The 14,874-nt window shown below is 56.3% G+C and overlaps 3 protein-coding genes across 3 annotated transcripts; 1 reads left to right on the forward strand and 2 right to left on the reverse strand.

Annotated features, from left to right (window-relative positions):
• Positions 1 to 1,986: 1,986 nt before the first annotated feature.
• INS49_003494 (uncharacterized protein) lies at positions 1,987 to 3,259 on the forward strand (the record flags this gene model as incomplete). Its single annotated transcript, XM_043164288.1, has 4 exons — positions 1,987 to 2,086; positions 2,147 to 2,245; positions 2,320 to 2,818; positions 2,932 to 3,259. The coding sequence occupies 4 exons, from the start codon at positions 1,987 to 1,989 to the stop codon at positions 3,257 to 3,259; spliced, it is 1,026 nt and encodes a 341-aa protein (XP_043019053.1).
• A 1,208-nt stretch (positions 3,260 to 4,467) lies between these two features.
• On the reverse strand, positions 4,468 to 6,258 carry INS49_003495 (uncharacterized protein; the record flags this gene model as incomplete). The annotated part of the gene is made up of 2 exons (XM_043164289.1): positions 4,468 to 6,004; positions 6,080 to 6,258. 2 exons carry the CDS (start codon positions 6,256 to 6,258, stop codon positions 4,468 to 4,470), a joined length of 1,716 nt encoding a protein of 571 aa, XP_043019054.1.
• Positions 6,259 to 9,197: 2,939 nt separating this feature from the next.
• INS49_003496 (uncharacterized protein) lies at positions 9,198 to 10,678 on the reverse strand (the record flags this gene model as incomplete). Its single annotated transcript, XM_043164290.1, has 4 exons — positions 9,198 to 9,207; positions 9,324 to 9,828; positions 9,890 to 10,451; positions 10,667 to 10,678. 4 exons carry the CDS (start codon positions 10,676 to 10,678, stop codon positions 9,198 to 9,200), a joined length of 1,089 nt encoding a protein of 362 aa, XP_043019055.1.
• Positions 10,679 to 14,874: the final 4,196 nt, after the last annotated feature.

Consider the following 14,874-nt stretch of genomic DNA (forward strand, 5'->3'; position numbering starts at 1 on the left):
GTACTGAAGCACCATGAAGCGGCTTGTGGCCGACGTCGAGGGCTGATCTCCCATCGGACACAGATCTGCTCCAGTCTTGTCGTGGGCCTCGATACGACTTGCTGTGTGCAGTCTTGTCGTTGTCGCACGTACATGTACAGTAATCTGCGCAAGTGCCGAGGCTGCGCGTTCCCACAACCGCTCTCTCTCCCCACGCTCGACCCGCGCTTCATGTCCCTCAGGTATCCGTCCACTCAATTGGATCTGCGACACTGAACCTTTGCCCGATGCGCGTCTCAAAAGCGCCGAGCCTGCAAGCACACCTGATGTTGTACCCAATTCCCGCATACAACCTCCATCATCTGTCCCCAGAACAAGAGCCTGACGCTTGCATCCCGGCGCAGAGCCTGGGGCCACAAATTCAATGCTACGTCCTCGTGAATGACTTCGTCAAGCAGCCCAGGCTCTGGGTGTCTTTGCCCAAGCTAGGAACATGATCCTGCGACCTTCTCGTGCGCCGTACTGTGTAACGCAGACTCAATATGGAAGCACTCTCCCCTCTCACATGGGCAAAGATACGCCTTGATTAATTCGACACTGCTAGCTCACGTCACAAGACAACCACGCAATCCTCCTGGGGAGAACGCCTCGTCCGTCTTGAGACAAGAAAAGAGCCGGGGCTAGGCACGACGGCCTCGTGGGCAAGTCGCGGCAGGCCGGGACTATCCAGCTGTGCCCTTCGTGGCCCCCCTTTTTTTGCCTTGAGCACGCTGGTTCCTCCTTCATCTATACAACTGTCTCGTATGTCATCCTGAGCCCCAGAGTGATCCGAAGGTCAGTCCCGCTATTCCAGGTCGAGGATCCCGGCCAGCGACGCCTCCGAGGAAGGCAGCCCAGAAAGAGAGCGAGAGAGGAGTGATCTCATATCGGCTCCCCCCACGCCCTGGCTGCCCGTCCCTCATCCGCGCCGCTCAAGAGGGAAGTTCAGAATTAGGTTTGCGATCGATCTGCAGCCGTGACGTCAAATCTTTCGCTGTTCCGGCCCTTCTCTTGCACGATAAGCGCAGCGAACAGCCACTCGATTCCTGGCCCAGCACCAGCAGTAAGCAGCGGTTCCCTAGGCTCTCGCAAGCGGTCTAGCCACGAGATCCAGCTGCTCGCAATCCCTCAGCGCCAATATCCAATCCACAATTTTGCAGGACTACCGCAGATCCAGTTACGAAACGCATCCTCCGCCGGGACACCCACTCTGCCCCGGCTAGGCCTGTGTCACCGAGGGTTGCATTTGACTTCTGCTCGCCTCCCATTTCACCTACATAATTCCTTTTACAGACACACCTGCTTGTTTGGCCTTCTTGTCCGCCCCTCGACTGCGAAACCCTATTGTCAGCATTCGTCACTGACTATCACTCCTTCTCGAACGAGCCGGCCAACAACAAGCAAACTAAGCGATGACTAGGCAGCCAATGCCAATTAAATGTTGTTGATCCTTCAGCCCCCCCCCCCCCGCATTGATCAACGCAAACAGCGCCGCCCAAGGTCTCAACGGGCCTACCGCTTGTCAACGGTCCTACAAGACAGGACAACGCCTCGTCCTCGTCCCGACGTCTCACAATTCAGCGCCGTTAAAACGGCGCCGGCGACCAACGCAACACACAGACCGGTACTACCTAGGTAGCCCCCCTAACTAATCACACAAGCCTCCGAGCGCGCAATTCGGACCCGGGGCGAAGTTTGTATACGAGGCTGCCGAGAAGACGCACGCGCGCTCAGCCCCTTTTCTAGCAGACGTTGGTCCCGTCCGGCGCGGTCGCCCCTGTCTGACGTCGCAGAGCAGCCAACTGGTCCGGTGCGACTCTCCAAGTAGTAGCGGCGCAAGCAAGGCCTCTCACGAACGCATCAGACCCGTGGTTCTCTCGAGAGCCCAGAATGGCCGCGACAGTGGCCCAGGTGCCGGCGACAGTAGGCCACGCAGGTGCAAGCCGAAATCTAGACAAGGCGCAAGCCATGAGCGGCGTAATAGCCCCTGGAGCACCCAATGATGCATCGAATACGTCGCGGAAACTACAGCTGGACGACTTCGCGAAGGTGCGAACTTTAGGCACGGGTATGTAGAATTCCACGCACTCTGGGGAGAGACTCGTCGAGCTGATTGGGACTATCTCAGGTACATTCGCTCGCGTATGTCTTGTGCGATTGGCGAGTCCAAAGAACGAGGCCGAGCGGACAAGAGTGTTTGCGCTCAAGATCCTACGAAAAACAGAAGGTTCGTGCAACCAAGTGCCTGTCTTGGCAGCTTCTCTGCGAGCGCCGCATCTCGTGGCTGACAGCAGACTGCAGTGATCAAACTCAAACAGATCGACCATGTCCGGCACGAGCGGGCGATCCTCGGCGAGGTGAGCGGCCACCCGTTCATAACGAACCTCCTAGCCTCCTTTTCCGACCGCGAGTCGCTCTACCTCCTCCTCGACTACGTGCCCGGCGGCGAGCTCTTCTCCTATCTCCGAAAGTTTCGCCGCTTCGACGAGAAGATGGCGCGTTTCTACGCCGCCGAGATCGTCCTGGTGCTGGAATACCTACACGAGCAGCAGGGCGGCGTCGCCTACCGTGACCTCAAGCCTGAGAACCTGCTCCTGGACGAGGAAGGGCATATAAAGCTCGTGGACTTTGGCTTCGCAAAACGGCTCGGCGGACGGGATGGTGCATCAGAAACCTATACGTTATGCGGCACGCCCGAATATCTAGCCCCAGAGGTCATTCATAATAAGGGGCATACTACAGCGGTGGACTGGTGGGCCCTGGGGATTCTGATATACGAATTCTTGACGGGCTACCCCCCGTTTTGGCATCAGAACCCAATTGAGATATACAAGCAGTATGTGGCACCCCGCAGAGCGTGGCCAGCAGGCACGCGCTTTGTTCAATTCCCAGTTACTGACCTGCAAATCCCAGAATCGTCGAGAAGCCCGTCATCTTCCCACAAGAGCCGCCAATCTCGCCGGAGGCGCAGGATCTCATCCGGTCCTTCTGCAACGCGGACCGGTCCCGCAGGCTGGGCAACGTGAGCGGCGGCGCGAAGAGGGTGAAGGAGCACCCCTTCTTCCGGGGCGTCAATTGGGACGACGTCTTCAACCGGCGCCACAGGGGGCCCATTATCCCGCCCATCAGGTTCCCCGGCGACGCGCAGTGCTTTGACATATACCCGGAGGAGGACGCCACTCGCGACAAGTATACCGATGACCTCAGGGAGAAATATGACGGGTACTTCCAGGATTTCTAAGGGCGTTTGCTGGAGTTGGGGGAATTATGTCCAGCAGCGGGTGGTAAGCTTTGAAATGTACCCCTTCCGGAGAATAAGGAGGGACAAGAAAGAGAAAGCACAGAAGATGTTGGCGGTGTGGGTTATCTGAGTGGCATGACCGCCCACCCACGCCCGCTTTTGGTTTTATTTGGTTGAGGGTTGATTACTCACACCCTTGAGCGCCGTGAGCGCTGTGAGCATGAGCATGAAAGTTCTAGAGGCGAGCGCATGAAAGCACGAATGACCACGATGATACGTCTTTATCATCATCATCATCATCAACATCATTATTATCATGTACAGTACAGGGCAATATGACAACACACGAGACGGGGGGCCACCGGCCATCGCCAGCCGCGGCCTCTCCTTGCCTCTGCCACCACGCCTCATCCAACACATGTGCTTGTTTTTGTGTATGCGTGTGTGCGACTGCGTCCCCCACACCTCCTCCTCCCTTGGAATGGCTCGCTCCGACCCTCCCGTGTGCACCCACCACCTTAGCACCACAGCCCTCGTTACGCAGAGATCCGATCTGACTGGTTTAACTTGGTACTTGAGAGTACATGTCCCCCCGGTGGGCTGGTACACAAACGCATGGATACAGGCGCAACCCCAAAAGTAGCCTCACGGCCGTATGTGGATCTTTGTACCACTTATATACTTACGGGGTTCACCCCTCGCCTTGCGTCCTGGGCAATGAGGGCAGCCCGGTTTCCACATACTCGTGTTTCTGTTCCGTATACCACCTATGGGTTATCCTTGCCAGGTTAATCCTCTGGGGAGAATCTCACATGTCCTGTTATGATACCACCCTGTGGGATAACCTCTTCTGGGATACCTTCTTGTGGGAATCCACCTTTTGGAATACCCTCCCATAGGATATCCTCCTCTCTTCTGGGATATCCTCTCCTGGGATAATCTCCTCTCTCTTCTGGGATAACCTACTCTGGGATAGTCTCCTCTGGGATATCCTCTCCTGGGATAACCTCCCCTGATGGGACAACCTCCTATGGGACAACCTCATCTGGGACAACCTCATCTGGGATCACCTTATATGTTGCAACCGCTGTATTTTATTCGCTAGCGTGTATCGGGTATCTTATGCCTGCCAAACCCCCTCCCCCCACCCGGGTCATCTATGAGCGCCTGCCAAACCACCGCCTCGCACCTGCCCAAAGGCACCTGCCCTACATGCCGCCTCGGTACAGCCACCAAGTCATGAGAGAAACCACAGCCACCGTGCCCAGGACCACCGCTCCTTCCCTTGTTGAGAAGAAAAGGGTCATCATTCCTGTCGTAATTTCCTTCTTTCTGGCGCTCGCACGGCGTTCCCACGCAGCCAAATCAACTGGTAGAGGCAGGTGTAATCGTGGGTCGGTAGCTTCCGTGGAGCCTTCCCCTGTACCTTCCGTGTCCTCATCGCCGGGCGACAACTCATCCGGGGTCAGCAGGGGCACCGACACGCGAAGAAAAACTGGCTGGTGGTCCGAGCTGAGCATGGTTGGCATCGAGTTGTATTTGTGGACGACGATCTCGACGGCGGCTTTGTCTCCATGCCGTCGTTTCACCCACGAGGGAATATCGAGGTAGAGGATGCGGTCGCACCATCCCGGCCAGCGGTGGGAAGCCCACTTCCACGGGACAACGTCTTCCCCTCCGGCCTGGATCTCGTCTTTGTTGACGGCCTCGGCAAACTTGTCTGGGCCCAGGTGCTTGATCTTGTAGGTAGGCGGGAACTTAACCTCTGCTTCGGAAAGACCGTGAAGCGTGCGGTTTTCGCGTCTCTCTTCTGTGAGCTGGTCCTTCTCGAAGAAAGGCAGGTAGTTGTCTAGTGTGGGAAATGGGGCCGCGGTAGGTGGCGATTTGGTGCTGACACGGTAGTTCAAGTCTCCGGCAACGAAGAAGTGAGAGCCCGGCTTGAAGATGCTTGCGTCGTGTAACCGTTTTGCTTCGTCTTTGGGCATGGACTTAAACGTCTGACGGCGTTTAAGCAGGTGAGCGCGTTCGTCTTCGGTTGGAGGCGGGATATCCTGGCCCCCGTCCGTCTGTTTTCCCCCGGTGACGTCTTTTGTCGATGCGTCGACGACATTCTTAGCGCCCGGCTCGGCATCCTGGTGGAATTCTGGAGACACAACCTCTTTGGGGTTCTCAAACGTGCATGAAGACACAATGCTTGCCCAGTTGGCATTCCTCCGCCTCAGGTTGTACTCCATCGCGGCGAGATGCGTAGCAACGAACGTGATGACGGTGGTCCTCTGCTCCGCGGGGTCAGTGGCAGCCTCGTCCTCGTCCTCGTCCTCGTCCTCGCCAGGGGAACCAGCGCCCGAATATGTGACCCGCAGGGCAACAGCGCCCTTGTTTCCCATGTCGGCGATACCGAATGCGCACTCGGCGAACTGGATGTGGTGGATGGCATCGGGCTTGCGGGCGAAGAGCATTATTGCGGTCATACCGACATTGCGCGAGCCCACCAGCTTGTACGGGTAGTCCTGTTGCCGGCGCCATAGGGTCGGGAGGGTGGACGTGGAGCGTTGTAGGCTCTGCTGGGGCCTGGACCGTCTTGAGGCGGAACCTTTGGTCTGCTCTTCTTGCTCTTGTTGCAGCTGTTGCTCCTCCACCCCGGTCGCGGCGAGGTTGAGTGCCTCCTTGAATGGCATGAGGTAGGGGTTCAACAAGTATCCACCAACGAAGCTCTGCGCCAGGGGCGAGATCTCTTGTAGGGAGCTGTGAGGGGGGGAGAGACAGTCAATACCACCGCATAACCACATCAAAAGCCCTCGTCCGTAGAGAAAGACTTACAATACAACCAGGTCCGGCAGCTCGACAGGGTCCTTGGGCCGGGAGCCACGGCCTTCTCTCCTTTGGCCATGCTGGCGGAGGGCACCTTGCAGATGTCTCGCGAAGACGTCGACATCGATGATGTTCTTTGCGCAGTTGAAGGTCAGGACAAACAAGTCCAGGGAGGCGGCTGGGGTCATGGTGGGCGGACACTGTTGTACTGCAAAGAAGATGGAGGGGTGTCGGGAGACGTGAATGGGGCTGAAGGAACCGTGGTCAAGGGTCAGGGTCCTCTTCGTGCTGTGATCGGCGGGCCGAGGCCGGAATGTGGATTGTGGCCAGATGGACAGTGGGGTGACGGATGTAACCGAGAGAGATCGATCTGTGTGCCCGATCTTGTTTGGGACGATGCTCTTAGCGATGATTGTTCTCCAAGACGAGTGGGAATGGGTAGAGAGAACAAAGGAAGACGAGGGACGCACACACGGGCTCTCTCAACAAAAGAGGCCTGACCAACCTGGATGGTCCAGTCGCACCTACCTCCGTTCATCATTACGTGAGGGAGTCACACGACCACTGACTGCATCATGAGACTGAGGAAGGTCCAAATCCGAAAAAGTCACCAGGCAAGAAAGAGGAGAGGCTCATCACTGGGGAAGTCACCCTCAGGCTCCAGAGCTCTACCATGGAATGCCCCACAAGGCTGTCTACCTAGATACCTAGGTACCAAGGCAAGTATCCCAGAGGAGGCTGCCTGGCGGGTGGTTGTCGGGTAGTAGATAAACTGGATATCCCACAACCCATCATCCCACAGCAGATTATCCTATGGGAGGCTATCCTATGAAAGATTATCCGATGGAAGGTTATCCCACTGTAGACTATCCTATGGGAGATTATCCTACAGTAGAGTGTCTTATAGAAGGTTGTCCTATGGAAGGTAATCCTATAGGAGGCTATCCAATAGAAGCTTATCCTACGGCGACTTATTCCATCATAGGTTGTCCCGTGGAAGACAATCCAACAGCATGAGCCGCCTCCCCACTCATCTCTGTCTCTCTCTCAGACGGACTAAGAGATCAATGTACACTGTCTGACTGTCTTACTGTCTGCCTACCCAGATGGTTGAAAACATGCACATACACACATGCATCTATGACGCAAGGACAAGAACCCCCCCACCTTTCTCACCATCTGGGTATTTCCCTGTAGAGATTCTTGCAGATGAGTAGACTGACTGACCACTTGAGGAGGCTGCATGCACCCAACCGGGCGAACAAAAAAGCAGGTCTCACCCCCCAAAGACAGAGACAGAGATCTCGATACCCACCAATGCACCAACCCAGAGAGGGCATCCATCCAACCCAACCCGCAACACACCCCAGCCTCTCACTGGCCTGCCTGCACGTACCCGAGACCACTTACAGAAATGCTGGAGAGAGGTAGTGGGGCGGGTGATTGCGTTGTCTCAGTTCAGCACTGTTATCCCAAGGGTTTGTCCTCGGCTGGACCTTCAGTTAAGTAACGAGAGTAATGATGTCTGCCGGAGTTGGGTGCTCACTCTGCGTCACCGTGCCTGACAAGAGCAGCGTGGTGGACAATAATCTTCAACCTGTATATATTCCAAGCAGCCAGATTACTACTTTGCTACGGCTCATGTCCAACCAAGCTGTGGTTGCACATCATGTTTATATGCTCAGCTCATTACACTTCATACCAGGATTACCTGCATACGTGCTGCACTATTATCACAGCCTGTCCAATTCACCTTTAAGAAGTTTGAATGATATGACTGACCAGATTGCATCTGTTGCCATTGCCACTCTTGGGTCTGCGCTTTCATTCGGCACGACCCACACTCAGTCACAATATGGGTCATCATGAGAGTCATATGAAGGCTAGGGACAACGGATCTACATGTCAAGTGACATCACTCAATGAATAAAAGAACAAATTTGTGAAAGCAATTTTAGATTCAGTGGTAGACTAGCAAATCCTAAGGTGTGTATTGTCCTCCATTCCGCCGGATCGAACCATGATATACAGGCATCCTCAGTGCAACTCTCACCCGCATCTCTATGTCGTGTGGACATTGGTGATTTACACACAGGCGAGAGGTAGGGACTCTTATCATGGGAGGAATCCAAGGCTGAATGGTAGTGAATAGGGAGCGGATGGTGGCGAAATGAATGAAATCGGACTGGGATTCTGGGTGACTGCTGGGTCCTCCACGCTGCTGCAACCGATTCCTCGCGAGTTCATCCAAGGCCCACGAAATCGGTCGTTGTCCTCGTCGGGTGGCATCGGTCACAAGCAGTTGACGGGTTGAAGAGGGACCAGTGAATGACACTGACGCCCAGTTCTGGTCCATTGTGGCGTACCCCTGTGCAGAAGTCCGGATCCCACGAATAAACACGTCCCCTCCATATTACCTCCCCAGAAGCGTGTCCCCGGAGTCAAGTCGAGAAGGATAACCAGGACAAGGAAAGAAAACAAGAGCAATCTCGATGAATAAGACTTGGCAAGCAGGCTACCACAAGTAGTAGCCGTTTTGTCGCAACGACGGGGCTTATCACGCCCAGAGCGATCGTGGTCATGCCGATAACCAGCTCTGGTGGACTTGGGCCTCTGTTCGGTTCGTCGAGTGGCGAAGCTGGTGGTGCTTCTGCTATCTCATAAACGAAACTCTTCTTCCTCACATGCCGGTGCCCCAGCAATTGGTGCACCGGGCGTGCCGTTCAGCCGTTTCCAGATGGGCATCGACGCCGGATCTACTGGCCCAATGCCGTAAAACCAGGTCGCCCTTCAAGAATTGACCGAGCCATGAGTGATAACCGAAATACGTCGAAGAACGAAAAGAGTTCCCCAGGATGACGAGGGGGTGCTGTGGAGTGGAGACGTTCGTGAAAGCGATCCCTGAGCGAAGACATGTTACCATAAGTGAGGAAACGCCGGCAGAAGGACCCGTGACATCACGGCGTGCCATCTACCAGTGTCGCTCAGGGATGAACAATCTTTTTCCACAATAAAACAATCTGAGTGTCGGACGGCCGCGTGTTGCAATCACTTGGGTCGTTGGTAGGAACCGGAAGCGTAACCCGAGCCAGCAGCGCCTTGGCCTCTGGAAGCCGAGCGCAGCCTGTTATCGCAGACTGATGGTCAGCACTCTTGTCAGCATGTTCCCTCGGCCAGCGTTATGAAGCACACCAAACTCGAAGGAGGATTCCTTACAAGGAATGTAGTGGGCCGGGCTTAATTTTGCACTCACATCCTATCGCTCGTGCCAACACCACGCGAGGCGTCGGGGTTCTCAGCGATCATCTTGCGAGCGCGGTTGCTCTGGATGGCAGGAGTGGCCTTGGTAGCCGCGGCGGTGTTGGCCTGGCCGGAAGGAGCACCGGTCTTGTCCTCCGCCTGCTGCTCGTCCCGCTTGATTTGGGCGGCATTCTTCTGGTACTTGTAAACAGTCCAGTCGAAGACATAGTCGTATTGGAATCCCTCGCGGACGAACAGATCACGGAAGATCTTGCGCAGGTAGCTGTAGTCGGGCTTGTCGTCGAAGCGCAGGGATCGGGTGTAGTTGAGGTAGATGGCGAATTCGTTGGGGAAGCCACGGCACAGGACCTCGGTCGGGGTGGTCATCTTCTTTTCCATGATACGGTCGTACTTCTGCTTCTTCGTAGCAGCCTTAAGTCCTTGCCACGGAAGGGAGCCACGGCAGAAATAAAGCATGACGTATCCAAGAGACTCCATGTCATCACGGCGGGATTGTTCTGTATCAAAGTCAGCGGGGATCAAGCACAGTAATCATGGGGGAAGGACTGGATTACGTACCGACTCCAAGGTGGGTGTTGATGGAGGCATAACGGGCCGTTCCAGTCAGGTTCTTGTTCTCTCTGTAGGGAATGTGGAAGTGCGTCTTGGGGTCACGGTACTTCTTGGCGAGACCAAAGTCGATAACATTGACTTGGTTGCCACGCTTGCCGATACCCATGAGGAAGTTATCGGGCTTGATGTCACGGTGGATGAAGGACTTGGCGTGGATGTACTCGATGCGGGAGATGAGCTGGTCCGCCAGCAGGAGGACGGTCTTGAGCGAGAACTTGCGGTTGCAGAAGTTGAACAAGTCCTCCAGACTGGGGCCGAGAAGGTCCAGCACCATGGCGTTGTAGTCACATTCTGTTCCGAACCAACGGACGAAAGGGATGCCAACACCACCGGCGAGGGACTTGTAGACACGAGCCTCGTACTCAAGCTGAGGGTGCTTGGCCTTGACGCTCTCGAGCTTGATGGCGATCTCTTCCCCAGAGATGATGTTGGTGCCCAGGTAGATATCACCGAAGGATCCGGAGCCAATCTTGCGGCCGATGCGGTACTTGTTACCGACTCTGAGATCCTGGATTAAATGGAATGTTAGCCAAGAATACATGAATAGGCTGGCGTTCGAAACCAAACACGGGAGAGGCTTCAATCGGAGGCCACAGCTGCGTATGTCCATGGTGTGACACGGAGTTGCCAAGAGGGACGACGTCACAGCCGAAGACCCGCAATTATCATTTTGAGAGCCTTGACTCCATAGTTGGTCGGGAGAGCGATGGTCGAGCAACGTACCATTGTGGTCATCTTGTCGGATTTTGATGGAGAGCTTCCGTCCTGCGAAGAGGAAGGGAGCTACTTGGTATTCGTGGTGAAGTAGTCGGGTCGACTGAGGTATAGTTGCTGAAAGACTATTTTCCAGGTTAAAGTCAGAAGAATGCTCAAGTAAGACGTAAATAGGTTAAGGTCTGAGGGCGGTGTGATGCAATCACGAGAAAGGTGCAAGGAAGAGGGTTGGTGGTGGAGCACGGATCAGGGTACGGAGGCGTTGCACTGCAGAGTGTGAATGGATTTGGGTTAGGAGGGGGTGGCCAAGGTCGTTTGGTTGCAGCAGGCGAGCTCTTTTAGGGGAGCAAGCTTGAGGGGCAAGAGGTACAAGGTAGGGAGAGCCGGAACCGACGATTGCCAGTGCAGCCGAAGCAAGTAAGCAGGCAAGCAGGTAAGCAAGCCAGAGCGGCCTCAGGTCGGTAAGAGAGTCGTGAGGCCGGACGCCCTGGCTTGGTTGATGCGGCTGATCGGGTGCCGAATTGAGGCAGATTGAAGGGGACAATGCCGGCTCGTGAGGGAGCAGCGGAGAAGAAATGGTAGAGACTCACGTATTGACTTTCAGATCGAAAGGATAGATCCTTCGAGGCGGGCGGTGACACTCGGGGGTGTGGGAGTGTGAATGGAAATGGTTCGGTGGGCGGAGGGTGGTGGATGACGAAGAGAGGCGATCGGTCGACTCGGAAGGGCGTATGAATGCAGAGAGGATCAGGCTCAAGACCGAGACGAAGACGTAGATGAGGCGGACGGAAATGCCTCAATGCAGGAAATTAGTAGCGCTGCGAAAGAAAGAAAAACCTCAATCAGGTCTTTCCTGCTCAAAACTCCACCGTCTTTGGCTGCAAGACGACGAGTTGAGGGAAGGGGGAGAGATGGTCAGTCGAATGGATTGGGAGGGAGACGGGAGAAGGAGTTACAAAAGGGAAGATGCAGGAGGAAGGGGGGCGGGCTGGCTGAGAAAAGGATTCGGTTTTAAGCGGAGCCCTCCACCAGACCAGACCTGGACCACGACGACACGGACGGACGCTGCTGGGTGGGCTTGTGTGGGCTTGTGGGCTGTGGGCTGGACGCAGGACCTCCAACTCGGTCCCAGTGCTAGTTCCTCCACTGGCGGGCGTTGCATGCTGGCAGCTTGGGAACCTCAGGCACCCTGGCACGCCTGGAGACGGAAAGGGGGGCACTGGCCACCTGTGGGCTTCTGGACATGGCAGGCCCGAAAAGGGCGTGTGCGTTCTGGGCCCTGGGCTGCTGTCGGGCACCAGCCAGGGGGGGGGGCGGCTGGCAGGAGGGGAGGAGCCCCCATGGTTCCAGGGTTACTACCTAGGTATGTACAGGGCTCCAGGTCAGCTCAGGCCAGGTTTCCGAGATCTGCTGAGCCAGATAGCATGAGCATGAGCCTAATAGCCCTGGAATGAGCTAAGGTTGTCAGGACTGCTGCACGGTCTTGGCACTGTACGGGCCGTTGCGGTTAGATGCCTGGCTTGTACCTTCCATGCCAGTTCAACGCAGCAGTCGACTTTGCCCTGGTTCGCATGGGCGCATCGTATCCTCTTTCCTGCACTGTCTGCCTCCTCTTGCACCCTCGTCTTGTTGCCAGTGGCAAGCATAGAATATCTGTCGATGCCCGCAGGGAACACATGCCTCCCCACCGACCAAGCTTCCTTCCTCCTCACCCGCCGGCCTGCCAGCTTGCCCAGCCCGGCCAGGTAGGCGCCTCCACCGACGAGAGGAGGAAGACCAGGACGAGGACCAGGACGAGGACGAGGCAACGGCCGCCCTGGCGACCTGCAGGCCCAAGATGGATGGCTGGGGCTCGTGTTTAGGCACGACCAACAGGACCGACCAGGCAGACACCGGCCCAGGTGCTCCATGATGCTGCATTCACTGGACTGCTGCGCACAATAACAATACGTGTAGATCTAGATTACCCGGCTGCCAGCCCAGATATCTGCCTGGCAGAATGCCCCCATGTCCGGCTGGATAGCTGGCTAGTCGGTGAACACGCCGAGAGCATCAAGTTACCTGCTGACCTCGGAGCCCCGAGAGCCTCGGTCCTCCTCATCCTCTCCTCCTCCCCTCCTCCCTCCGTGACACGGCATGGCGTGGTGCGGTGTGGCGTGGGCATCCCAACCGGCCTTGGGAGGGCAATGCCATTCTCGGTACATGACCTGGTCGATATCTAGAAATGAACTGACGGATCCGTCGTTTGTCACTCTCCGTCACAGCTCCCGACACCTTGACATTTGGCTCATTTCCGGCTGGCATTGGGCCCATCTCTCGCATCACGGCAACAGCGTCCGTCCTTGTTTCGGCACGGTGCCCCGCCCGGGCCTCTGTTGGGCAGGCCACTTCACATTTTTTCCGCCGTCCTGTCCGGGAATGGGCTTGCTTGCTGTCCTGTTGGCCTGTCCTATTTCCATCAAGATTCATCACCAATGCTACCGTGCCTCACTCCTGCAGGGCTCTCCACTTCTTGCTGCCTCGCTCCTCCCTTTCCCCCTTCCCCCCTTCTCTGCCTGCCGGCCAGAACAGCACATCGGGTCGATTCTCCAAACCAGCCAGCCAGCCAGCGAGCCAGCCAGAACTCCAACGCAAGAACAAGGTGGGCAACCAGACCGCCTTGTCCTCCCACCCACAGCCTATCACAGCCTCGTCCGAAGCCGCCCATCCCACGATCAGCGCTTACCCAGAAGGCCTCGCCAACTCTGGACCTTTTGATCGGCCGTATCACCACCCCCTCAGGCCTCTCCAATTGTGAACGGCCCGCCATCATCGGACGGCCTTGTCCCTCGCTTGCCCGGGCGTCTCGGCGGCGCGTGGTGGGTGGTGATGGTCAACCAAGGCGCACACGCTTATTCATGCTATAATTAACCTTTCCGCTGTTGGTGACAAAGAGAGGTAAGTTGCCGGCACGCACCGTGACGCACGCCAGCCCGCCCGCCCGCCTTCCATCCCACATCACGTTTGGGTAAGCATGGCCAAAGGATCCCGGATGCGGGCGGCAGGTAGTTCTACACTATAGCATTGGGCATTGGGCATTGGCACACTGGCACTGGCATGACGGGCTGTCATGCAACCAATCTCCGCCTTGCTGATCCGCCCACAACCTCCCCAGAGGAAGGTGATGCGATCTACAGCCTGGTCATCTGCAGTCCTGCAGTCTCAGTCCTGCACTGCACCGAACCGCTCTGCGCCAGTGAACCCAGATCAGATCCTGGGGCGTAATCACGAACCAGACAACCCACCCTTTCTGTTGTCTGCGAGGTCTAATAATGCCATGATTCGTGGTGACCTTGCTGCATTTGTCACGTTGGCGATCACCCGTGCTCTCCCCACGGCCCACCATCAGCTAACTGGTAGCGTCCATCTCTAATCCCGTGTGCTATGACGGCACTTCGATGTTACTCCAGCATCTAGACGAACCCGTCAGGCTTTCCGGAGACTACGGATCCGTAAGCTATCTTATCACGCCCGGAATCGTGCCTCAATAGGGGAAGCTGACTCGAGACTCCAAGCTTGATTAAGCTTGATTCGTCCCCTTCTGCAATTCCGTTGTGTCGGTGCCCAAGGCCAAAACCTGCTTACTATCTAGGTATGACTGTCGTGGAACAACCATTTTGCCAACTTGGGCCGGCACTACCGCAGCCAACCGTTAGGGGCGCCGCTGATTCCCCCGCGTCCCGAGCCCAATGACGCCCAACGCCGACCACTAAAACAAGGACGGGATGTTCCCTCTAGCAGAGGCTGACGGGTTCGACAAGGCGGGATTATACCTGCCGGCTGTCGGCATAACCCACACGAGAGAGCGCGTGTCTCATCTCAGCGGGGCTGCCACCTTACCCGCATGACTATCAAAACCGGGCCTGCACTTCGCGTTGCGTGCCACCACGGGCGGACACGCAGTTGTTAAGCACGGCTCTTACAGCATATCAGCAAGTGGGTGTCACCACAATGCTTTTAATGATTAAAACGCGTCGGTCTCGGGTTCCCACAACCTTGCATTGCAACAGGCGAGGGCTTGCCTAATCATCCAACAATGTCGTGACAGGGCAGAGGCGAGACAGCTTTCCGACCAAGCGAGAAGCGAGAGCTGGAGGGGCGCTTTGCGTCTCCTGTTTCTGGTGGTCTTTCTGACGTCGGACAAAATGCAGCAGCGCCAAGACAGGGTCTCGGCTCGA

The sequence above is a fragment of the Diaporthe citri genome, assembly GCF_014595645.1.
Source record: "Diaporthe citri strain NFHF-8-4 chromosome Unknown scaffold_10, whole genome shotgun sequence".
In the NCBI taxonomy this organism is placed as follows: Eukaryota; Fungi; Ascomycota; class Sordariomycetes; order Diaporthales; family Diaporthaceae; genus Diaporthe; species Diaporthe citri.